At 35.5% G+C, this 22,849-nt stretch overlaps 1 protein-coding gene across 2 annotated transcripts in view; it reads right to left on the reverse strand.

Annotated features, from left to right (window-relative positions):
• Window positions 1-22,849, reverse strand: part of LOC121408676 (sodium-dependent dopamine transporter-like) — a 62,049-nt gene that overhangs the window by 33,557 nt on the left and 5,643 nt on the right. The window contains exons 1-2 of one of the 2 annotated variants that reach the window (XM_041600220.1): window positions 4,214-4,508; window positions 1,488-1,597 (exon numbers count right to left, since the gene is read on the reverse strand). In XM_041600220.1, the coding sequence (XP_041456154.1) occupies window positions 1,488-1,560 (73 nt within the window). In that variant the 5' untranslated portion in view covers window positions 1,561-1,597; window positions 4,214-4,508. Of the gene's footprint in view, window positions 1-1,487; window positions 1,598-4,213; window positions 4,509-22,849 lie in introns of those variants that run through there. The other variant, XM_041600219.1, reaches the window with a different exon arrangement.

Consider the following 22,849-nt stretch of genomic DNA (forward strand, 5'->3'; position numbering starts at 1 on the left):
ACCATTTTTGTGAAATTATTATCACGCAATTTCATTGCTTGACTTGTACAATACCTAATTTTCTTCACAATCTTATAAAGTGAAGGCATTAATAAAGCATTTGAGTGTTGCGCTCTGTGATCGGTGAAAAAAGGACACGTTCTGGCATCGATATAGTTCAAAGTTATCTCACGCAGCGTTACGCCCACGAGTAGCATCGGATATAGAATTCGGAACAGTCTAATCTAGTTTTCGTGCATAGCGAGGTGAATGACCGAAGAATCAGAACCTGGGAAATTCACTTTTGATATTGGCGATACTATTAAAAACAAACAAAAGAACCTAGAACTTATTATCTCTAGAATTATTAAATCAGTACCACGTATTAACATCATCACCACCAGCAACACCATCATCCTCGTCATCATCATCGACATTATCTTCTTCATCATCATCGCCGTCGTCGTCGTCAGTGACACTGTCGTCATCATCATTACCACCATCGCCATCATAATGATTTTAATATTGACTTGTTCAATAGGTTCAAAGGTGATGATAGTGTTAACGAATCGCAGTTGCTCCGGTATGTTGGGAGGTGCCTCTTTTTGTCATTCCATTTTTAAGTATTTAACAAATACTTTAATCAGACATTTTCCACCCTCTTAACAAATTCATCCCAAATCGATTGACTATGTTATGTCCAATCGCAAAAACCTGGGTCCGCCCTTGACTATCGCAAATCATTAATATTGATATTTCCATTGGTCTTTTGATTATCATAATGATCGCATTAAACAATTACTAAAATGAAATGATAAAACATACTGACCTAGATCTAAAAATGGATTAAGATTTCAAACGGGAATGAATAGGAAAAAAAGAGGTGATAGTGTGTGGAGATCGTTTATTTCATGGTTGATTTAATAATTAATCTGCAAATACCAATCAAAAACCTATGATGCTTGATTAAAACTTTTGTTTAAAAAAAAATTAAAAATTAAAAAAAAAATCGAAAATATTTTTGAGAAAAAACCCTTTTAATTATATCAAATAAAGTGGTGCATTGGCCTGTAAAAATATCTAAAAGAAGAAAACCTGAGGGATTGATAGGGAAGATAGTGGGACATAGAATGGGACATTTTCTTTTTTTTGTTAACAAAACAATAATCATGATATAAATTAACATAAACGGCCATGATATAAGATATCGAATAAAAATTAGGAAAAGGGCTGGAAAATATTTGCTTTGATTTTAAAGAGTAGGATTACTGCACCCAGCAATGGGTTTGGGATGACAGCTACTTCATGGGATTTTTTTCTATCAAATAGAAGAAATATATGAAATATGATGAAATACCCAATTTGGAGATGTCAATAAAAGGAATGTAGCAAGTGTCGTCTGTGACTCGTTATAGGTGCTAACAGATCCATGGACAGGGGGCTCAAGAAAACCAAGAGATAAAAACTGAGCCGAAGAGGAAAGGCCGAAATAAGGGCACCGAACTTACCCCCCACCGGATTCATATTAAAGGCATAAACCTTATCCTGCTTCGGACCTCCGGGTGCCACAGCGTTATCCATATTGGTACGAATCAGGACACACAATCACCTACATGCACTGCATAAAAGAGAGAGAGAGAGGGGAAAGAAGAAATGAATGTATACGATATCACATTACAAAGGTGGGAATACCTAAATATTGATGCTTTCCGGCAAAATGCCGTTGCGCGGTTGCCTTGACAACTGCTTAGTGTCTGCAAAGATTCTGGAGTAAGAGGTTGGCTGGGGGTAATGATCAAGAATCCAGCCTTTTACTCCAAAATAATAGTACAAGGCATTTTTACAGTTATAGTTGACAGACCGACTCAAGTATAACTTAACTACAAAGGACTAGACAAGATATGGTAAGGTAGTAAGTATTACCTTTTGTATGTAAAAAAAAAACGTTGATAGAATTGACAAGGACTCGATTGGTGACATTGAAACACAATTCAATACAGGAAGGAAACGAAGCTTGGAAGTTTGAAAAAATAAAATAATCAATGGTGGACTAATTGTATTCAAAGCATGTAATACACTTTCATAACGACCAAACTTAGAAGCGTTGAGAAGATGCTATTCAATCAAGCTTTGAATATCAGTGGTGATATTATTATTCCGATGCTGATGATGCGAAATCGAATATATCGATCGACCTTAAGTTTTTAATTGATCATAATTGAACAGCACTCAAACACTTGTTTTGATAAGAACTGAATACACATTTAGAAAAAGATAATACTGGAATCACTTATCTTGTTCATATAATATTTGTATGTACATAATACCAACAAAAGCCTATTCAGAGGTAATTTATACTCAATTAACCTGTATGGTTTAGAAATACATAGTAACATAAGGCAGTGTCTATATGTTTCTGTAGGCCAACAGTGTTGTCCTACCCATCCATCTACAGTACATGTGTTTATGCATTCCTGTAATTATTGGGGGGACACAGTACTTCTGTAAAGAGGTAACAATCATACTTTTTCACAAGATGTTTGGTAAGACCCACCACGCGTTTGGACCTTCCATTTGCAAGGCGAATACTTGGACCATTCGGTACATCAAACTGTATTGGAATATAATTATTTCTAACAGGATTCGTTTCGAAGACTTTTTCATGGGCAATGATGAATTCGAGTTCCATAATACATGCAGATTCAGATTCACTTTGAATTATTTACAGATTTACAGTCTTATCTGTTAGATAGATTAGTTGAAGCCGTATCTGATCAGTGTTAACTGCAATAACGAAGAGATAGAAGTGAAATCTGGTCCAATAATTTATGATATCATATTTTGATCATTCTTTTTTTTACTTTTCCTTGACCTAACTCCCCCTAACTCCTTATGTATATTCAATTTAAGATGAAGCATATATTGTAATGACGATCATATTTGTCATCCAATCAAAGACCATATGCATGTTTGGTTTACCAAGAATCTTAGTCTAGAACAGTATGAAGTCCGTGATCCTTGCCCGATTCAAGCTGTTTGGAAACTGCTAGAACTTTTTCTTCGACTGGTCTGCCCAAGTTTCGTCTTCTTGGTGTTCGCAAATGCACAAGGAGGTGTAAATCTCCCTGGTATATCAATTATATCGACGAGGGATAATTCTTGAGAGAAACCACACAACTGCATGGCATCACCGGGAATTTGACGAAAATAGAGCAAATCCATAGTTGGAATATCAGGTGCCCAACCGATGTAGAATAAAGCGCAGGTTCTTTATCTATGCCTGTAAACCCTAAGCGATGTGTGAAGGATAGTATAAATGCATAAATTATACTATGTTACGACATTCGGTCTCCATCACCCCGATCATTCCGATCTAATGAACAACTAAAGTATACATTTGATAAAGAACAATTTCCAAATCAACAATTATAATTTACCTCAGTAACCATGGAAACAATATTTTTTGTCCGGTATGAAGAAGGCATATCGTAAGAATGAAATAGTAGTAAAAATTCAAACCGTCTCAGTTCAATCTTCCATTCCAAAAAGGAATGAACTGGTAAATTGGTCAACATCACTGATCAATATTCCTTTTTTCCATTGATATCGTTTATTCTATAAAGCATTCTGTTCATAAAGCAAATATTATAAAGCCTGTGAATCAAATCAGAAATCCATTAATGAAAATAGACTACTCACATTTTCACCATGCACTCACGTTTAAAAAATATTTACTATAATTAGAAGTGTCCTTCTCACAATGCTCCGAATTTTAATAGATATGCAAATAATTTTGTTTTCTGTTGAGTGTAGTTCTTAAGAAACAACAATGACTCTTTCTAAATGATCTCTTTTTTAACGCGAAATGTTGCTTTTCGTTGAATTTGAGTTATTAAAACATCTCCCTTTATACGGTTCCAATGATTCAAGCTAATATATTGATATGAAATTGTTTGAAATTACCAATGAAGTAACAACAACTTTTGGCTCACTATAACTTCATTGAAAGTACTTTGAACTTATATTTTGGAAGGGCAAGGTAAGGTCCCCGGTTATGGACTGCACGTCACAATGAACTTAAAAGGATATAATATGAGTGTACTCTCCAAGGTATATCATATTTGGTGGCATTACAACGTTGTGTTTATTTTCCGATCATATCGCCAGTGTTTAAAATCGATAAATATCCCTTTTCTTTTACTAATAAAGACATTATTTGCATCAGTTTACATACCAGTCTGATGAAAATCTGTGTAAAAATGGTCAGAAATTGGCGAAATTCGCAATCTGAATAATTGAGACGAAGCGAGCTCCTTTGCAGATTGACAAATCTCTACGTACAGAATCCAAGTGAAGAGTTCAGTTTGAGTTTAAACCATTCCAAAATCCAAGGCATTGACGACCGAGAAAGGCAATCAGGACCCTTTTCTCAACTTTCCTTCGGTCCACAAAAGAAAGGAGATAAAGAAAGGAGAGAGACAGCCAAGAAGGTAGCTCTTCCGCTAGGATCGTCTTAACCACCATCTGATTTCAAGCGCGCCACACGCAACAGGTCACTCCTTTCCAAATAAGAATTAACTTTCTTGCATGGCTCATGAGAGCATGCGCAAAGCATCTCTCTCCATCTTCCCTATCTATCTCTCCCCCTCACGCAACACGACAACTCTTTCTTCCCTTCTCTCTCCCTCTCTATACATTGCTGGAACATTTCATGTTGCTTAATTATTTACATCATATATTAATTGATAAAAACATAGTCAATAAATATCAAGAGGATTTTTTTTTCAAAATAAGGAAGTTGTATTTCCAGAACAATTTCATTAAGACCTCGTCAGCTGAATTTATCATCAAGATGAACTTTTTGGTTATGGCTATATCAAAAGTGGGAAATGCTAGGTTGTTTGATATACCCCCTCCCTCTCTCTCTCTCTCTTCCGTATGTGTGTTCCATCTTGTTACGCATCAGTTTATCAGGTCCTAGCCAATAATATTTGCAGCCTACCGTGGCTTGCAGGTTTCTGTTTTAATTAAACCTTCCCACACCCAATACGAGCCCAAACTTGTGAACCTCTTTTTTCGTTCTTATGCGAACACGCTGGAAATATTGTTATTGATTTTCTTTCTATAGTCCCAGGCCCGTATGTTGACTAATCCCGATTTACTGGGCATAGAGGAAAAGAGAGGAGAAGATGACCAAAAAGTAAAAAGAGAAGGATAAAAGAATCCTTCCACCACCCATGGGAAAATTAAAAAAAAACTGCAGTGGGCTTAGCTCTGGGCGTAAAATGCTTTTTAGATGAAGTCATGTCTTGGCTATGAAATAAGAAATAAGGGATAGCAACGTTTGAATTCCATACGTAAGATCCCACGGACGCCATAATGTAAATATAATTTCTTCTTACTGAAAAACGCCATGTTTCTTTAAACGTTGAATGCCATTATGACGTATGAAATCACAAATTTGAAAGTATGAATGAGTTATCAATTAATCATTATCATTATTCACATCTCTTAATTATATCACTTTCCTTTTGTGAAATAAGTTGTTAACGGCTGACATTGTTTCCATTCTGTACATAGCTCTTCTAAGAGGGCTTAATTGATTTTGAATTGAGTAACAACTGTTTAACTCTTCTTGCATGATATAAGCTATACTACCATATTATTAGATACAGATCCCCCCGCGACGTCCTTTATTTCTCTCTTTTTTCTGATATAATTTCTTGTTTTCCATCAAATATAATTCTTAAATTTTGATTTTATGGAAAATCCATACTTTTTGGGGGGTTTCTTTTTTACAATATCATTATCGATGATTGCTTTTAGGTTTTTCGTTCTGGGCCCTGTTGCAGAAAAGTTACTATTATGGTAACTTTGCCATCCAACGGTAATTACCATGGTAACGTTGATCACCAACCAATCAATATCTAGGATTCCAGACAAGTTACCATTGGATGGCAAAGTTACCACAATGGTATCTTTTATCCAACGGGGTCCAGGATCACTGGCTTGTTATTGATGTTATTGCTTATTATTTTGTATGTTTATTGTTATTGACTTTGTACGTTATTTCATATTACTTGTATACATTTGATTGTGATATATATTACTGATCATTGATTAATATTTTATTGATTATTGATTGTATGTTATTCATCATTAGCTGATTGTAATTCATTGGTGTTTTGTATGTTATTGATCGTTGAATTGCAGCTTGTAACTGATTTGCCATTTTCATCTTTAGTGATTTCCTTAGATGGTATCGCCGTTAATCGACTTGTAGGTTTATCGTTGGTAATCATTTACTTGCGTGTTACTGACAACTAAATGTATGTTTTTCATCATTATTCATACGTTAAAAATTGAAAAAGAGTATAGATTTAAATATGGATAGAAACTTAACATACTACTTCAATAAAACATAGTAAATACACCTGAATAGATGATGCTTAAAAAAATCTTTTGAAAACTATTTTGAAGAGGCTGATGTATTTCTTTTTCCCAAATTACAAATACGCTAAATAAAGTGTCCAAGATTTATGAAATCCGTCATAATTATTGTAGCTAGAAATATTCGTAATTGCCCACTCTCTTACGATTTCTAAAACTCCCCATTGAGCCAAAACGTTTATCAAATATGTTAAACAGATAAAGCCATATCTCGGTATAACTTGAAACTGTATTGTATTGAAAGCGTCAGCAAAGGTTCAATTTAGCAAATGTAATCGCCATATTACAAGAAATAAACGAGAATCGAGAAAGGGATTATACATCAAGTATTGATAAACTACGTCAGGCTCTGTTACATTAAGAGCCAAATAATGATGGAGGTAGGCATGGAAATATACCTTATATCAAAATCAAAGAAACTGACTGAGCGGGTAATGACGTAACAATTATATCCAAAGTAGGTATGACCCTTTGCTTTGAAGATTCGATCAGCTTCATAAATCCAACATCTTTGGTGTTGTCGAGTGATTACTTCACAGCCAAGCCGAGAAGTGTATGTTGTAGAAGGTTTGAAAGATGCAGAGATAGAGAGAGAGAGAGAGAGAGAGAGAGATAGAGAAGAGAGGGGGGAGAAGAGTATCGTCTGAATTTCAATCAAGCTCAAACTAGCAGGAAATTAGGATTGTGCGCCGTCCCTATTAACCTTTGCTTTGTGTATGCTCATAATGAGTAATAATACGAGGTGTGCAAATTAATTTGCCTCCATTTGCGCACAAGAGTCCTCCATATTGTCCCGTTGGTTTTAATAATCAAATACCTTCACCGAATATTTGTCTACCTTTATGGTTGATGTTTTGTGGCATGCACAGGTTTTAATTTAGAAACTGTTTCACCCGCCATCGAACTTCTATACATTATACGACCATATGCACATTTTGATTACCGAGATAAGAAATAGTCTATAAACTTAAAGGGGTTTGATTTGAAGATCATGGAGGCTTTGTTCTGATGTTTATTAAATACTATCAATAAGCAATGTTTTAAGCGAGACAAAATTCCATTGATTTTTACGATTGTAAATTCATATTGCAAAAATTCTTATATTTATTCAATGAGGAGAAGGTGGAAGACTTCTACGTCATATATGTCTTTTTTTAATGAATATATCATCAGAGAAATATGTTGGTCAGATCAACTATTGGCCCTATGATCATCTGGGTTTTTGTTGGTAAAACAAAACTCCCATTTAATATTCGACATCTATTAATTTATTAATTCATACGAGTAGAAATGATTGGGTTTATAATATTTACATGAAACGATTTGATCTTTTAGTGACAAGCATGTTTTCTGTTGAAGAAAAACGGTTAAGCATGTCAAATCATTAGTTGCATTCGTTAGAATAACATTCCAAATAAAAAAAAAACGAGGGAGCAACAGGTCTGATCTGAAATCCTTATTTCATAAAACCATTCAGTGGGTCTAATAACTATTGTACTTTAAGTCTTGTTTGACCATGGTACATAATATGCTATAATTTTAGATGTGAACGAAAGGCCATAATGAGCCAATCAATCAGACAACAAAATTTGTTATCCAACCAGAATTTGTGTAAATTGTGGTTATGATATTAGTACTAATACACTCTAAAAAAGTGAACCGCTAATTTAGCAATTAATGTCCTTGTTTAGTGAAAGCACTTTGAGTGCTGATTATTCATTCAAATTTGAACTAGAAAATCAGCACTTAAAGTGCAGATACTATACAAGGACATTAAGTGCTAAATTAGCACTTCATTTTTAGAGTTTAATAAGGGAAAGAAAAACGTTGGCAGACGTTGACAGCCAATAATATATCTCATTGATATAATCTAGGATGAATGCTGGAAATTGTTCAATATGCAAAACTAGCAATGGCCCGAGAAGTTGGCCCTGTGGTACTCCACGTTTTTCTTCTTACGGTAACAAACTGCTCCCGACTTCATCTGTAAACGTTTACTTGATTGAATGTACATGATTTAATCAATAGTCTATTTGCTCTGTAAACATTACATATTTTGTTTTCTTTCAGCTTAAATAGATACGAATATGAATCTGGATTTACACTGATTTAAATCTACATGTTGCCCTCTCTCTTTCCATCTCCACCTCAACCAACATGTTCTATCTATTCGTTTCTCTTTCTTTATGTTTCCATTTGGCATTAGCGTTGTATTGCTAGAACGACCCAGGGTATTTTCAGAAAGCTGCAATTAATACGCAGCAACAAAGAGGGGGGAAAAGTGAACAAACAGGTAAGCCCGAGGGTAGGCTATCGATTCACTTTTGGGATCGATCGCGTTCATGTCTAAGCGAAATGAATTTCCATGTGTTGCGATATCATTGATAATCTAACGCAAGATGACAGTTCTTCTATGACGTGAGATAATCGTGATGGTTACCATAAAAAGGTTGAGTGCTATCTGTGAGAGAAAACAGAATATTTTACAGAAAGAAATAACGAAATCATTTTGTAAATTGTTACAACAGGAAAGATTTTCTACAAAAACAGTTTTACAGAACAGGTCTGTTTAAAAGGAGGAAACAGTTTTATTACAATAAATTTGCAAGGTTACATACACCAAATATTAATTTTCTGTTATTTACACAAAATAATGCACGTAAGATTACACAGTGCAGTAAGATTACAGGTGTTCTTCAGACTCTGCTGCAGGAATTTTTTTTAAAGCAGAAATTTTCTAACAGTGTACCTTTTTTTCCGAAATGAACATGCGCGTTTGATGGACGGGAAAAAAGCCTGTTTCATGGGGAAACCTTTGAACGCAACATTGCACAAATTTTACACCTCAAACAGTTTTATTTCTTTCCTTACTAAGATTCATATTACTTTTCCTAGCTAATCTACTATATAGAGTCCCATTTTATTCAACTTATTGGGCTGCTTAATTTTTGTTTAACCAGCAGTTGATAACATCTTGGGAAGCGCCAGTGTATTTCGATGGATAGACAGACGACCTACGGCGACCTTTTTTTACGTAATATAGAGTGTTTCTTACGTTTTTATTTCTACCTGTTTTTCATTTCAGGGGTAGTCCCTTATCTTGTAGCACCACTCCAATCGCATGATCATGTGTAAACAAACCTAATATTTTCTTCCTGAATATTTTTGTTTTCAGAGCCAAGCTGTTACTTGGTTCTAGACCAACACACGTACAATGACGTCATCTTACACGGTGTCATTGATTACGTAAAGCTATAGAATGACGTTTACTGCATTGACATAATCCAATCAACTTGTGATAGTATAGGGTTTGATACTTAAGTAAATGGACGTTTGATTGGTAGTTTAACTTGCGTGTTGCATTCATTTTAATATGTAGGCGTAACGTTATTCTGCACGTCTTCATATGTACGAAACTTTTAATGTTTATCATGATTATCATGTCAACACAAAAATGATGATAACACTAAATCATTATCATCATTATTCCATTTCATTCTTATCATTATTACTGTAGTTGCTACCCCTAACATTATCATCAACATAATCATCTTCATTTACAACATTATAATCACTAATCATAAACATTGCTTGCATGATAATTTCCGCATTGTTTTCAGCACGTAGTTTATTTTCAGTAATAATGATTATGATAATATCCGTAACAATGGAAAAAAATTGATATGAGTAGAAAATAAACTATACGTGAAAATGATAATTACCAGCAGCATCATCACACTCTTAAAAAAAGGTTTACCCAATATTGGGTAAAATGGTAATATGCGTGTTGGTTGGGTAAAAAGAAACCTAATATTTTTGTAAATTTTACGCAATTTTGCGATGAAATAGTCTAAAATGAGTTTTTACGGAAAAATACCCAGCACGCATGCATGTTCCCTTTCTACACAATATTGGGTAAAATTTTACTCAGTGTTTTTAAAGCGCATTATCCCCACATCACCATAATCATGATCATCTTCAACATATTCTCACCACAATAATCATAATCATCGGCATTACTTTACAACTTCATTTTGCCTTCTTTCATTCGTTTTCCTTTCTCTGATTTCTCGAGCTACTGTTCAAAAGGTACACTGTCCGAATGATGACGTCACGTCAAACCAGGAGGCATCACATTGGCGTCACGGTCAATTTGTTGAGAGCGGGAAAGCTATGAATACGGGATTACGTCTTCTTAGTACTTACTCGGGTGTAATGCACTTACCTACTACTCATTTGGACTAGTATACCAGGAGAAATGTATTATTACGCGTTTAGGTGTTTTTACCCCCCTTGTTGATGATCACGGTCAGTACATTATTACTAGAAAATAGGGGAAGCAGTATTTTATTTCGAAACAGAATTTCTTGTGTATAAGAGTGTGTGTGTTTGTGTGTGCATGTCTACTCTTTAATTCTTTAAAGTATTTTCGGTTTTAATACTATATTTAGAGCGATAAATTGAATGGATTCTTTTTAACAACCATGACAACAAACCAGTCATCTGTTTGTATCATGAAAATTCATCCCAACGCACGAAAAAAAATGTGTATACCTCCAATATTCGCTTCACTGCAGCCTTAATCAATGACAGGACCAGATTCATAAAGGCTGTTTTGGATAATCCGAAATGTTCAGGTCAATTATTATTATTTTCATATACTTTCTAAAAAGTTTTACCCAATATTGGGTAAAATGAGAACATGCATGTTGGTTGGGTAAAAAGATTTGTAAATCTTACGCAATGTTGTGTTGAAATAGCCCGATATGGCATGTATGGGGTAAAAAATACCCAGAAAACATGCATGTTCCTTTTCTACCCAATATTGGACAAATTTTACTCAGTGTATTTAAAGTGTCCGCATGGCGCCACCTGCTTGACTAGTTTATGTTTTAAACTGTCAAGCATAAATTATTGATTTATATCATCAGATCATATCATTCACTTTAAAATCATCATTGTTTCCAAGTTTCCCCGAACTCCCTGCATGACTACACCTCAACATCTCACTCACAGGAGAAAGAAGACATTGCCCCAGTACATCAATAACACAAGACAGTGTATGTGCAATTGACTTTCATCTCAGATTGCCCGTGTATTAACTGACGTGTGTAGATAGGCGCCCCAGGGGGATCTTCGCGCCAAAATTAATATCCTCCATTGTTGCTAGTCAGTCAGGGAGCAAGGTAGACAAGAAAATCACGCAAGCCAGGGGATCGAATATCAACCCCGAACTCAACAAGGTCTCCGTGTATTCCACCAACTCGTACTCTTGTCTTTTTTTTTTCATTTTAATATATTTGAGAGATGTTATCGGTGTATGGCTAAAATTCACACTTGGAAATTCGTCATTTAAATAAACTTGACCTGAATATTAGTTAGTCAACTTTCAAATAGGTAAAGAGTAATTATTTTGTTCAAAAGAAGAGTAGTTTTTACACATGATGCTTAGGTCCTGAACTATAAAGGTTTATCCATAATGATTATATAAACAAATAAATTGAAAATATTACCACTTTTGATATGTTCATTAGATACCCAGTCCTTAGAATATACATAAATGTTATCAACATTTATAAACTAAAATGTTGATGTGTGAATCTAGTAATGGGAGAAAAACATATTTGGCGCCACATAAAATAGGAAGCAAAGAAAAAATGATTTGTCTTTTTGTCAACCTATTCCCATTAAAATAATATATTATACATGAGTTCCTATAGATCCACTTTTGCATCGCCAATATTACTAATTATTATTAATCATATAATATATCCAGTTTATTAAGCGATCTTTGTGATGACTAATAGGTCAAAAGGGTAATAATTTCACAAAGAGGCACCTCGTGCAGCACCTCAAAATATATCAGTAATATTTAGGAATGACGGTTCCCTCCAATGACACTTTCGCCACCCTCTCAGGGCCCAGATCAAAACGAAATGTCGGTCTTGATGAGCATGCATTTCAATTTTGTTGTTATCGATAAAAAGCTAAATTACATCTTATCTCGTGGTGTGCCCTAAATATTCAATATGTTAAAACTCCTAAAATGTTTCTTTATAATTATAATTCGGTTGAATTATTTATTGATTTTAATCACACCGATCAATTCACTTGAGATATTCATATTATTTTGTTTCACGTCTGTGTTGAATTTGTATCTATTACTTTTATCAGCTTCGTATTAAGTAGTAGTTGAATTCGCGCTGCTATGTTGTACATATACCTCTGTCATTCTGGGATTCTGGCATTTTATCTCCTGTCTGAATTCTCATTCTTAAAAATTTAGTTGCGAAATCAACCGAGCTTTTCCCGAAACCTTTACACCTTGCAAATAGCCTGTTTGCTCAGGTGAGGCAAACGCAACTCTCGTCCTCAAAAACAAAGATTTACTTTTAATAAATGAAATATACAAGGGTCATGGAGACATCTGTCATATTCTTATATTCTTAAGTAATTGAATTAATACAATGAGGCCTTATATCCAAGGCACGTAACACATAACTTAGCAATCATCGTAAAACATTTTTTAAAATTGATTGCATTGACTAGAGTGTACAATCAATCATGAAAATCAAGCGTACGATAATCGCTAACCTTTGTGTTACGGGACCAAGGATATATCTCCATAAATTATGTATTACTCTATTAGGTTTGTAATATTCTCAAGGTGCAGCTGTGGATCCTGAGACCAAAGTTTGGGGCGCGTGCCCTCATCATTTTGCCCCTAATTGACAATTTGCCCCCTTTTTTTAAAGAAAAGCCTGCTCTTTCTGCTTACATTTTGCTTCCGAGGCTTATTTCGAAAAACGGTTACGACCTTGGGGCCGAGTGAGAATAATCCCCTATACATGCTATATCTTTTGTTGTTTTTCCGCTTATCATATTAAAAAAGGGAATTTCCGTCATTTCTAAGAGGGGTACTTGTCCCGGAGCAGCCCCGGACAAAGTATTATTCTACAATAGAAGATAGGATGCGTCACTATCGATTTGAAAGGAGTTCTGATCTCTCGAGTCTACTTTTAACTTTGTAGTATATCCCAAAGATTTAACGTGATTCTAACGTTAAAGGTGGTTCATATCCGATGGTGTCGAGGGTATCCCAGACAGACATCGTGGTTTCAAAACACGGGTAATCGTCGCAAATGTCAATTCATGAATTAACCTGTAATGTTACACACATCTGCCACTGTTTCCTATAGCACTTTGTCGGAGTCAAATCCAGAAAGTGCTTCAGAGACAGCGATTTTGTTGAATTTTATTTGAAATTTGCGGGATGGTTCTTGTGATGGGCCTAATTATGAAGAAATGTGCGCGTGACTAGTTTCTGATGTGTTTATCATTTTTTCCTCGCTATTGATAAGAAATGGGAATGATTCTATAACTTTTACGATCACCAATGAATGCGGTTATATGCTTCTATTCATTAAATCACTCCCTGATAATAAATCGTAACGTTTAAAAAAAAAGTTACAACAAATTCGTTTTATCTTCCGAGGCCTAAGCTTTATTGCTGTCCACTGGGTACAACCACACACACACATGACATGATCGACCATATTTATATATTATCTAAAGGGGAACTCCCAGCTGAAAAATAATTATATCTAAATATACAGAGTAAAATGCACCGAGCAAATTGCTGAAAATTTCATCAAAATTTGAAAACAAATTCATTGAATTTTGAATCATGGTACATTCCAATCGTATTATTTTCAGCCTGGAGTACCCCTTCAAGAAAAAAAAGTTGACCGAATAAATTCAAGGAAAATAAATTTTGGATAGTGCCATCTTCATCCACGAACAAGTGCGATTTTTGTTACCAGTGTTGCAACAACGTATGGCAAATCACGGAGAAGTGCAGATTGAACAGTTTGTTACGTCATGAGGCAAGCATCAATACCATTGTCTTTAAACCGTTTAAAAAAAAAGTTATCACATTTAAGAGGAGGCTCTTCCCGTCGGATAATTTTCGAGATTTACATTTTAGTGTCAAATCGGTATTATAAAGATAAATCCTTCCCCTCTTTGTTCCTTTTTTTTTGGAGGGGGGGGGGGCCATTACCAACAAATCCGGACCACCTTTACGCCTGCATGTAATCTAATCAATCTGGAAAGCTACTTATCTTAACTCATGTGAAATCAACCCCTACAACGCCCCTAACTGTCACTAGTGTTGCTAGGTCTGTCTGGCTTATGTCAAAGTACTTTCTAACGTTTATCGGGGAACCCTTGAGCCAATTTTAAATGAAATGAAGAAAAAGAGGAAATATATAATTTTCTTAGGTAGGATGTGAATGAGATTCGCTTTCCATTCATGCCCCCACATACAAACACATGGTTGTTCAGTTCGGCAATGCGCATTCACCCATGCTATATAACATCAATTCCAACATGTCCAACACCGAATTCTACAATGGTAAGTTGCATGCTTCTTTGATACAATCTACTGAAATGCAGTAAAGTGATTGGTTAAGAGTACATGATTGCAGGATGTTTTCTCAGTAAGATTTTTTTAATGAAATGTGCACCAGATTGACGCTCAAATTGTGCTTCTGAGCTCCGAAAAATTACAGATTCTTAAAATGAAATTTATAGATATTGGGTAAAAAAAAATAATGGGGAGATAAAGTCTATCGATAAATTCTATCAATCTATCAATGTTAGATAAAATAGCACTATGATTCTAAAAGAAGAGAAATTTATTATATTTAATATAATATATAAATGCCTGGTCCCACTGGCGTACGTACACTAAACGTATTCATAACGGATACAGCGGACAAGCGAAATTTCGGGGTGTGTCCATCCGTTTTCATCCGCTCCAGACAACGGATAAAATATGATATAGAGCGTATGAAACACGTTTACAAAGAGTACACAACGGATACATAACGTTTTCCAACGGATGACAAGATTCTCTTCCGTTTCACATCCTCTCTGCATCCGTAAGTGTAGTAGGACCAAGCCTTAAGGATAAGGGGTTATTTCAATTCGACAGGGGCGGTGCTAGGATAGTTTGGTGAAGGGGGGGGGCAAGACGACATAAAAGTGTAGTCATATTTCTCCATTAATATAAAGGGCTATTATAAATTTGCAAGGCTCAGGCCTTTCGTTCTATACTTTTATATCTTAGTCCCTATTTCTTCCAATTATCTTCTTTCTTTCCTCCTCTGTTTACCTTACTTGAAAACTTAAAGTAGCGTTCCTGCCCCCTTTCTCGGCTTCCGCGAATAAACGAACAGAATTATGATGGCAGTTTTCGTTGAATCTCTATGACTACGTCAACCTACGATATTGTCACGAATAGTCTCCAACAATGTGATGATTAAACTCTTTTCAAAGAAAAGAGGACCAATTCCAGCGAGAACAGATTTTAATTATACATCGGAAGTTATCGTAGAAAGGAGAACACCATCCTCAACGAACTATCGATTTTATCTACAAAGCAGTTCTGGGATATTGAAAGCTGATGTCACTGTTTCTTACGAACTGATTCATATTTGATTATAGTCCTATAATCAATAATTTTCTGTTTGTTTTTTTCAAACATGCAAGAGATGGCGGTAAAAGTAAAATCCCCTCTGTACGTCCAAGTGGTGAAATTCAAGTACAGTCGTTCACGTTCACAGAGGAAAGGGTACACAGTGCTATCGCCACTCCATGATCTTTCAAGTCGAGAATCTCGAGAAACGTCGATGTACTTTCCAAAATGAAAAACATCATTCCACCTACTACCTTTTTCACATTGTAGGCCTACAATTCATTAATGTTACCTTATATATCGTATTGCAATATAGTTTGTGCAACCTGCACAAAAACTAAATTTAATACAATATATTCATTACAGGAAAAAAAGACATTCGAATTTGTACTGATTCGCAATATTTATCACACACGAACCCATTATTCCATAAAATAGAGACTAACATTATGTGACATAAATTCACTTTTAAGTTTATTGCTGGTGTTCAAGTACGTCATGCTTCCTCCTTCATTCCAAAAAGTTTATACAATGAACACATCTATTCATTCTTACCCTACACGTAGCTCCTCAAAATTTCATTTAATCAACCCCAAATTGCCTATTGCACAGAGATCCATAAGACACCACGGTCCCGATTTATGGAACTCTCTACCATAGCCTATAAAAAGATACTCATCTCTTTACTCATCTAAGGCAAACGTCATATGTGGAAGCGCCGTGGTGTAGCGGTTCTGACTCTCGCCTTGTGGTCAGAGGGTCGTGTGTTCGAATCCCACCTTGGCCTAGCATCTTTTGGCAAGACGTCAATACACAATTTGTAATTCTCCACCCAGGTGTTAAATGGGTACCCGGTAGGAAGTGAAAGCCTAATTATGAAGTATGCCTAGCAATTTAGTCTTTGACCTCTCGTAGGAATGCTCCCCAGGGAGTGAAGAAGGTGCATACATTGTATGCGGGCATGCAAGGATCCGATGACCGGGGTAATAATATATTTGTAAAGCGCTTAGAGACGTCGCGACGTTCCGATGTGTTAAGCGCTATATAAATGCAGACATTATTATTATTATTAATCCATGTTATTATCAGATTATTTGAAGTAAGTTTTCTGTGTCAGTATTTCAGTCCATTTCAGTTAATCATCAAATCACTCTTCCTTTGATTTAATCATCACCAAATACTCTTCCATGACCATCATCGCAATCTCCATGGCCTTCATCTTTACCACTGTCACCATCATCCTCGTCCTCACCATCTCCATCTTCATCACTAAAATTATGAACAAATCTTACCATTCTGCTTTACAAATGATTTAATTGATTTAATGAGTTTTAATCCGGGGTTGTCACTTTTTTTTTCAAGCAATCTGCTTATAATGACAATCCTTCTTCTGCAAACTGTAAATGTTAAGATTATTTGGTACTAGATCATATTTGTTCAGAATGTTTTTTTTTATTTAGTCAACTTTTTTCTTTATGATTCATGCCAAAAAGCAATAACCAATATATTAAGTTTGTTATGTAATGAAAAATGTATTATACACGAATGTTATGAATGCAGAAGATTACAATAAATCAAATCAGATCAAGTAGTCAGGGAGTGAAATACATCATCTTTGGGTCGTCTCCGCCCCCCCCCCCCCATTGAACCACCCTAGGTGTTTGTAGGTGTGCCACGTGTTCTGTTTTGTTTTTATTTTCATAGAAGTACAAAACAAAATTTCTGATAAAAAATGAATGAAAAATCAAATTTGAAATATATTTTAGACTGTATCCGTGTGAGAATCTTTATAATTAATATTGATAGTTTGTTCTTATGATTTCCTCTGGATTTGCCTTTCAAATGAAGCATTTTGAAGGTTTATAAACACATTTCATCGCCTTACTACAACACGTTGCCTCCAGGGACTTGCTAAATCTTGAATCCTAGCCTTTTGAACTGTAGCCCCTTGTATTACAGCCAGACGATTGGGCCAGACGATAAACGGTGAGCTTTGACAAAGAAATGTTTTACCAAGTGATTTTCAGCAATGAGTCCCAGACGACCAGTTTACGTCATTCGTTCGATTTCTCCCGGGCATCACAATGTTTTTGATCTGTTGTCTAATGACTCCTCACATGTTCAGTGCCAACATGAGCAAATCAACACCGTGTAATCACGAAAATCATCCATATCCCAAATTGAACTGGTTTTCAATTCTTTCAAAATCATTTCTTTGCTGCGTGGACGAGCATCTTGGTTTTAGGACTCGTATATTGGAAATTACTGAAGAGTTTTAATAAGCGGATAGAAGTGATGTCGTGTGTGTAAACATACTCTCTTTTGAATATCATTAAAACAACTAGTAAGTGACTATATAGATAATTCATGAAAATGACCCTTTCCCCTAAATTTCCAAGAAGTGAAAAGATAAAAACGTGGGGAAACAAATCACATACTCATTTCACTTTGCGTGATGGGGGGTGAGTTATTCTTTTAGCCTTCTATCGACAACGCCATTAACTACCATGTCCCCAAAATGGATTCTGGCATAATCTCGGTAAATGTATTTACTATCATTGTTAATAATGTTAATATGAATCTACAATTACGCAATCTCGACTTTTTAACAGCCCTCCCCATTGTGAACGTTATGCACAATTATCTTACGCGTGCTGTACGTAAATTTCCTCGAAATCGATATTTATTGTTCACTTTATAGATAGACAAGATGTAAGTCAGAAAATGAGTTATTGTAATTATTGGAAATAGAAATGGAAGAGTGGTGGCGTCGTAGTGATGACTCTGGCCTAGTACTAAAACAATCGTGTTCGAATCCCACAGCGGCCTAGCGTTAATCCACACTTTTCCACTCTCGACCCAGGTGCCAAATGGGTACCCGGTAAGATTTGAAAGCCATTGTAGCTTGTCCAGTAATGTGTGCGCCTCAGTGGCGACTGGCTGAAATACTCCCCAGGGAGTGGAGAATATGCATACATTGTTTGCAGGAACTTGATTAAATTCAGTGACCGAGATATTTATGTAAGCGCTTATATTATGTACAATGTATTCCTTGGCACATTAATCAACTGATTTATCATGTCTAAATAAGTATTAAACGAAATGCAAATGATTTGGGAGTTTATTAAAAAACGGAACAATAACATACATGAATTTGTATCAATGTTTAAAAATCTATAGGCTTCTGAATTAAGACTTTTTATAAAACATTTTATTATGTTCTTAAAATTAATCATTTTTTTAGATAATGCAGAGTGTATACACCGTTAAGTGAACCATGCATGTACTTTAAACCAACGTACATACATGTACAGAAGCATGAAAGTGGGTGTTCGATAGGATTAAATCATTTTCTGAGCTACCGATTTCAAAAATGCCGTCGTTAACCGAATAGTCCCTTATAAATTGAATAATGCTCATAATTACAAATAAGGGTTTCAGGAACAGAACTTACGCTTCAGAAGATTACTTGCCCCCAACACGAGGATATGGATTCGCGAAGGAAGTTTGAGGAAATATATTTTTTCCGTAAGTGGGCGCTATTCAATCTGAATCTGGTAGCGATCCATTCAGTTCAACTATTTCAATATTATATGATCGTCATTTGAATACATCTAATATAAAAATTGAGAATTCTCTCCACCCCTACAAAAATGAAATAAATAATGATAAAGCAAGAAAAGAGGGAGGGTATATATTGACACACGCACAACTACATAAATTAAATTCAAAGACACTGTTGGACAGTTGTCTAATGAGCCAAAATTTTTGAAGGGGCTAGACATGGTGTGTGGGGGAATTCTTTAACAAAAAAATGGCGAGTGGGGCGAAGCGAGCAAGAATTTTTTTATTACATTTTAATAAAAAAAGATCAAATTTTGCGATGGATTTTTATATAGTATAAAGTATATCATATAAAATTCTCCCTTTTCATTTCCATCTCTTTATTTTATTTCTTGGTCGTGAAAATTTCCGGTGGTCCATGATTGGCCCCCAAGCCCACTATTTATACTCCAGCGCTATTTGAGGTAATCCATCTCGGATTTCGTGGGGTATCCTGTCATGGGATACCATCAACCCTACATTTGTATTTTTATTGCCATACCTGCAAGAGGAAAAAATATTCCAGTAATCAATTGATTTAAGAAGTATTGAGTAAAATTTACCCTATATTTGATGAAACGGAATTTGCATGTTAACACTATCCCTCGATAAATCAACAACAAATCGTCTTTTAGCGGCCGATTAGGAAAAATGTGAATGGAGATAAATTTCCGGCCCCCTATTGGCGAAAGCTGGATCCGCCCCTGGAATCCACCCCCCCCCCTCCCCCCTCATTTCTCGACAACCCTTACATTTATATCCCGTTCGTTTGAAAATATGCATTAGTTTATGCGATACAAAAAAAGAGAAAGATTCTTTCAATTCTCTACCTATAATGTCCTAAATGCTTTTTTGCCACCTTATGCATGGCGTTAAAAAGATGTATTGTCGTTGCTTTATTGAACCGAAGAAATATTTATGTTAGAATGTTGACGGCACTTGAAGCACGAAATCGCTTCGTCAAAAATCCCTTTTGACATTAATTGGTAAACGATCACTCAGTGATGATCATGTATTCAGAAATAAAGTAGTTTGAAGGATCACTATAACCTGTTTAGGCCAATACTTTTCATTGATAGTACCCCTTGAAAGACTAGAGGACCTACTAGGCATAGGTACGGGGTTGATCTAATGGTGCCAGACTCTAAAGCTCTCTTGATATACGAATTTCGACCCTGGTCAACGTGCTTGTTTGTTCATACCCGAGTTCATACCCGATTTCTTATTAGGTCTAATATTCAATAGAAATTCCCAATGTGGAATAGAATGATATTAACAAACACCAATTTTATCATGTTCATTAATAAGGTGGTTTCAGTCTTTTATCATGGAATATCCAAATACACAATATGGTATTAAATCATAAGTCTTTATTTTCACTAGACAACAAGAGTTTAGTATTTTTCGCTAGATTCGCGGATTCGATGAAAACCGACGAATCAATTCAAAATTACATTTCCATTTTCCTAGTAAAAATTACCAAAAAATTCTCCATGCATTTAATGAATTTGACGGGTTATTTGATCAGGTGATCTGCTCGAATTTTTTTACTCGAATCAAAGTTTATACTTGACCTTTTTTTTTACTAGAAAGCTTTGAGTTAACGCGACAAGATTTTGCTCCGTTTCTTCCACGCTTCTTCCTACATGTCCTAATTATCTCACGTTCGTAAAACCATGTATTATTGGTTCAGGATGATGAAACTGCATATAGAAATTTGCTTTCGAAACGTAAGAGGGTAGGAATTCAACATAATTCAGTTTGACATAACGCTGATGAATTTGAGGAAATGTATAACTTATTACCGGCTCTTTGCAATAGAGTGCATGTGAAATTCTGAATCTGGATCCACCACAGCTATATGGCTGTGTACACTCTTAAATGTTTGGCAACATACTGTCCACACATTATCCAACTTTGGGTAGTTTTCAACCAATACTGTGTAGTTTTCACCCACCATTATTGGTTTAAAACTACCCAGAATTGGATAAGGTTTTAACCAATTGTTGTTTGGACAGTATGTTGCCAAACATTTTTAAGAGTGTATGTAAAGCAGTTCTTTTTCAATCTACAAAGATAATCTAAAGAAGTTTTTTTTATCACATCCACGATTCCCCCCCCCCCCCCCGATAACAGTTCCAAATCCGAATGACAACTAAGAGCAAGAACAAATACTTGAGATTCATATTACCCCTTTACCTTTTTAAAGGTATTTTTGTAATTCACGATTTGCTTGCTTACGATATGTTGAAACCATCTCTACTGAAAATTGATTACTAATCCAACACAAGCATCTCATTGGTTTTAAGCCGAAATATGAAAAAATGGGTGAGTTTCATCAAAATTTTCTATCCGACAATCTGACAACTTTCCTAGATTCTTATTGGCTGAGATGAAATGTTAGTACGGTACCCGTCGGATAAAACGGGACTTGTCGGATAAAACGTCCGACAAGTCCTTTCATGAAGCGCTCCCCTGGTCTGTCTTACAGAATTACACTTGCATCTAAAACAGTTCTAAAACGCAACAATACTAATATTGTAAAGGAAAAAAAAACCTCTGTCTACTTGCATATTTCTACCAAGCATGATACCTTTTACTTAGAATCTTCACAAAGAAGTTGAGATTATACAGAAAGTAAAAGAAATATACTACACTTCAACAATATATTATTGCAAACGTCACTTCGGGCATACGAATGGAGTGTGAAAAACCCCCGCTGAGGAGTCTTGCCGTCCAAATTCCCAATTATTCTCCAATTTCCTTGCAATGTTACAGAATAAACTTTTGCTGAAGGGGGTTATAACCGAAGATCATATCAGAACTGACTGTATTTTATCTCCAAATTGGTCTACTGGGTATTGGCATTCATTCTTGAAATGATTTGGGTCAAATATGTGAGACCCCCATGGCACTTTGATTGATCATCTGTTTGGTTCTCACTAGTGGTGGTAACTTTAGATTTCGCGCCTTTTCCTTTGTTGTTTCGTTCAATATTGTGTTCCTGATATGTGAAATTAGTGAGTTTTCGCACCAAGAGCACAGTAGACTAGTGAAAATGCGCGTCAAATGACAATGAACAGCTGAGAGGGCTTTGTCGAAAATTGGTGAACCGGAACAATAGTCCGTCCTAAGTTTTGGAGCTGTCGAAAAATTGCAAATATGATTTGTCCACAATTCGCAAATCTTTTGTCCAGAGACCAGGACAAAACTGCTGCGTCGATTCAACAATTTTCGACAAAGACTTCTTGGTTGTTCATGGTCCATGTTGTCATGAAGGGCATGATACATTTTATGCGTAGCGGTGCGAAAAATACCCATTATGGAGTTTACGAC

The sequence above is a fragment of the Lytechinus variegatus genome, chromosome 2 (genome assembly GCF_018143015.1).
Source record: "Lytechinus variegatus isolate NC3 chromosome 2, Lvar_3.0, whole genome shotgun sequence".
Lineage (NCBI taxonomy): Eukaryota > Metazoa > Echinodermata > Echinoidea > Temnopleuroida > Toxopneustidae > Lytechinus > Lytechinus variegatus.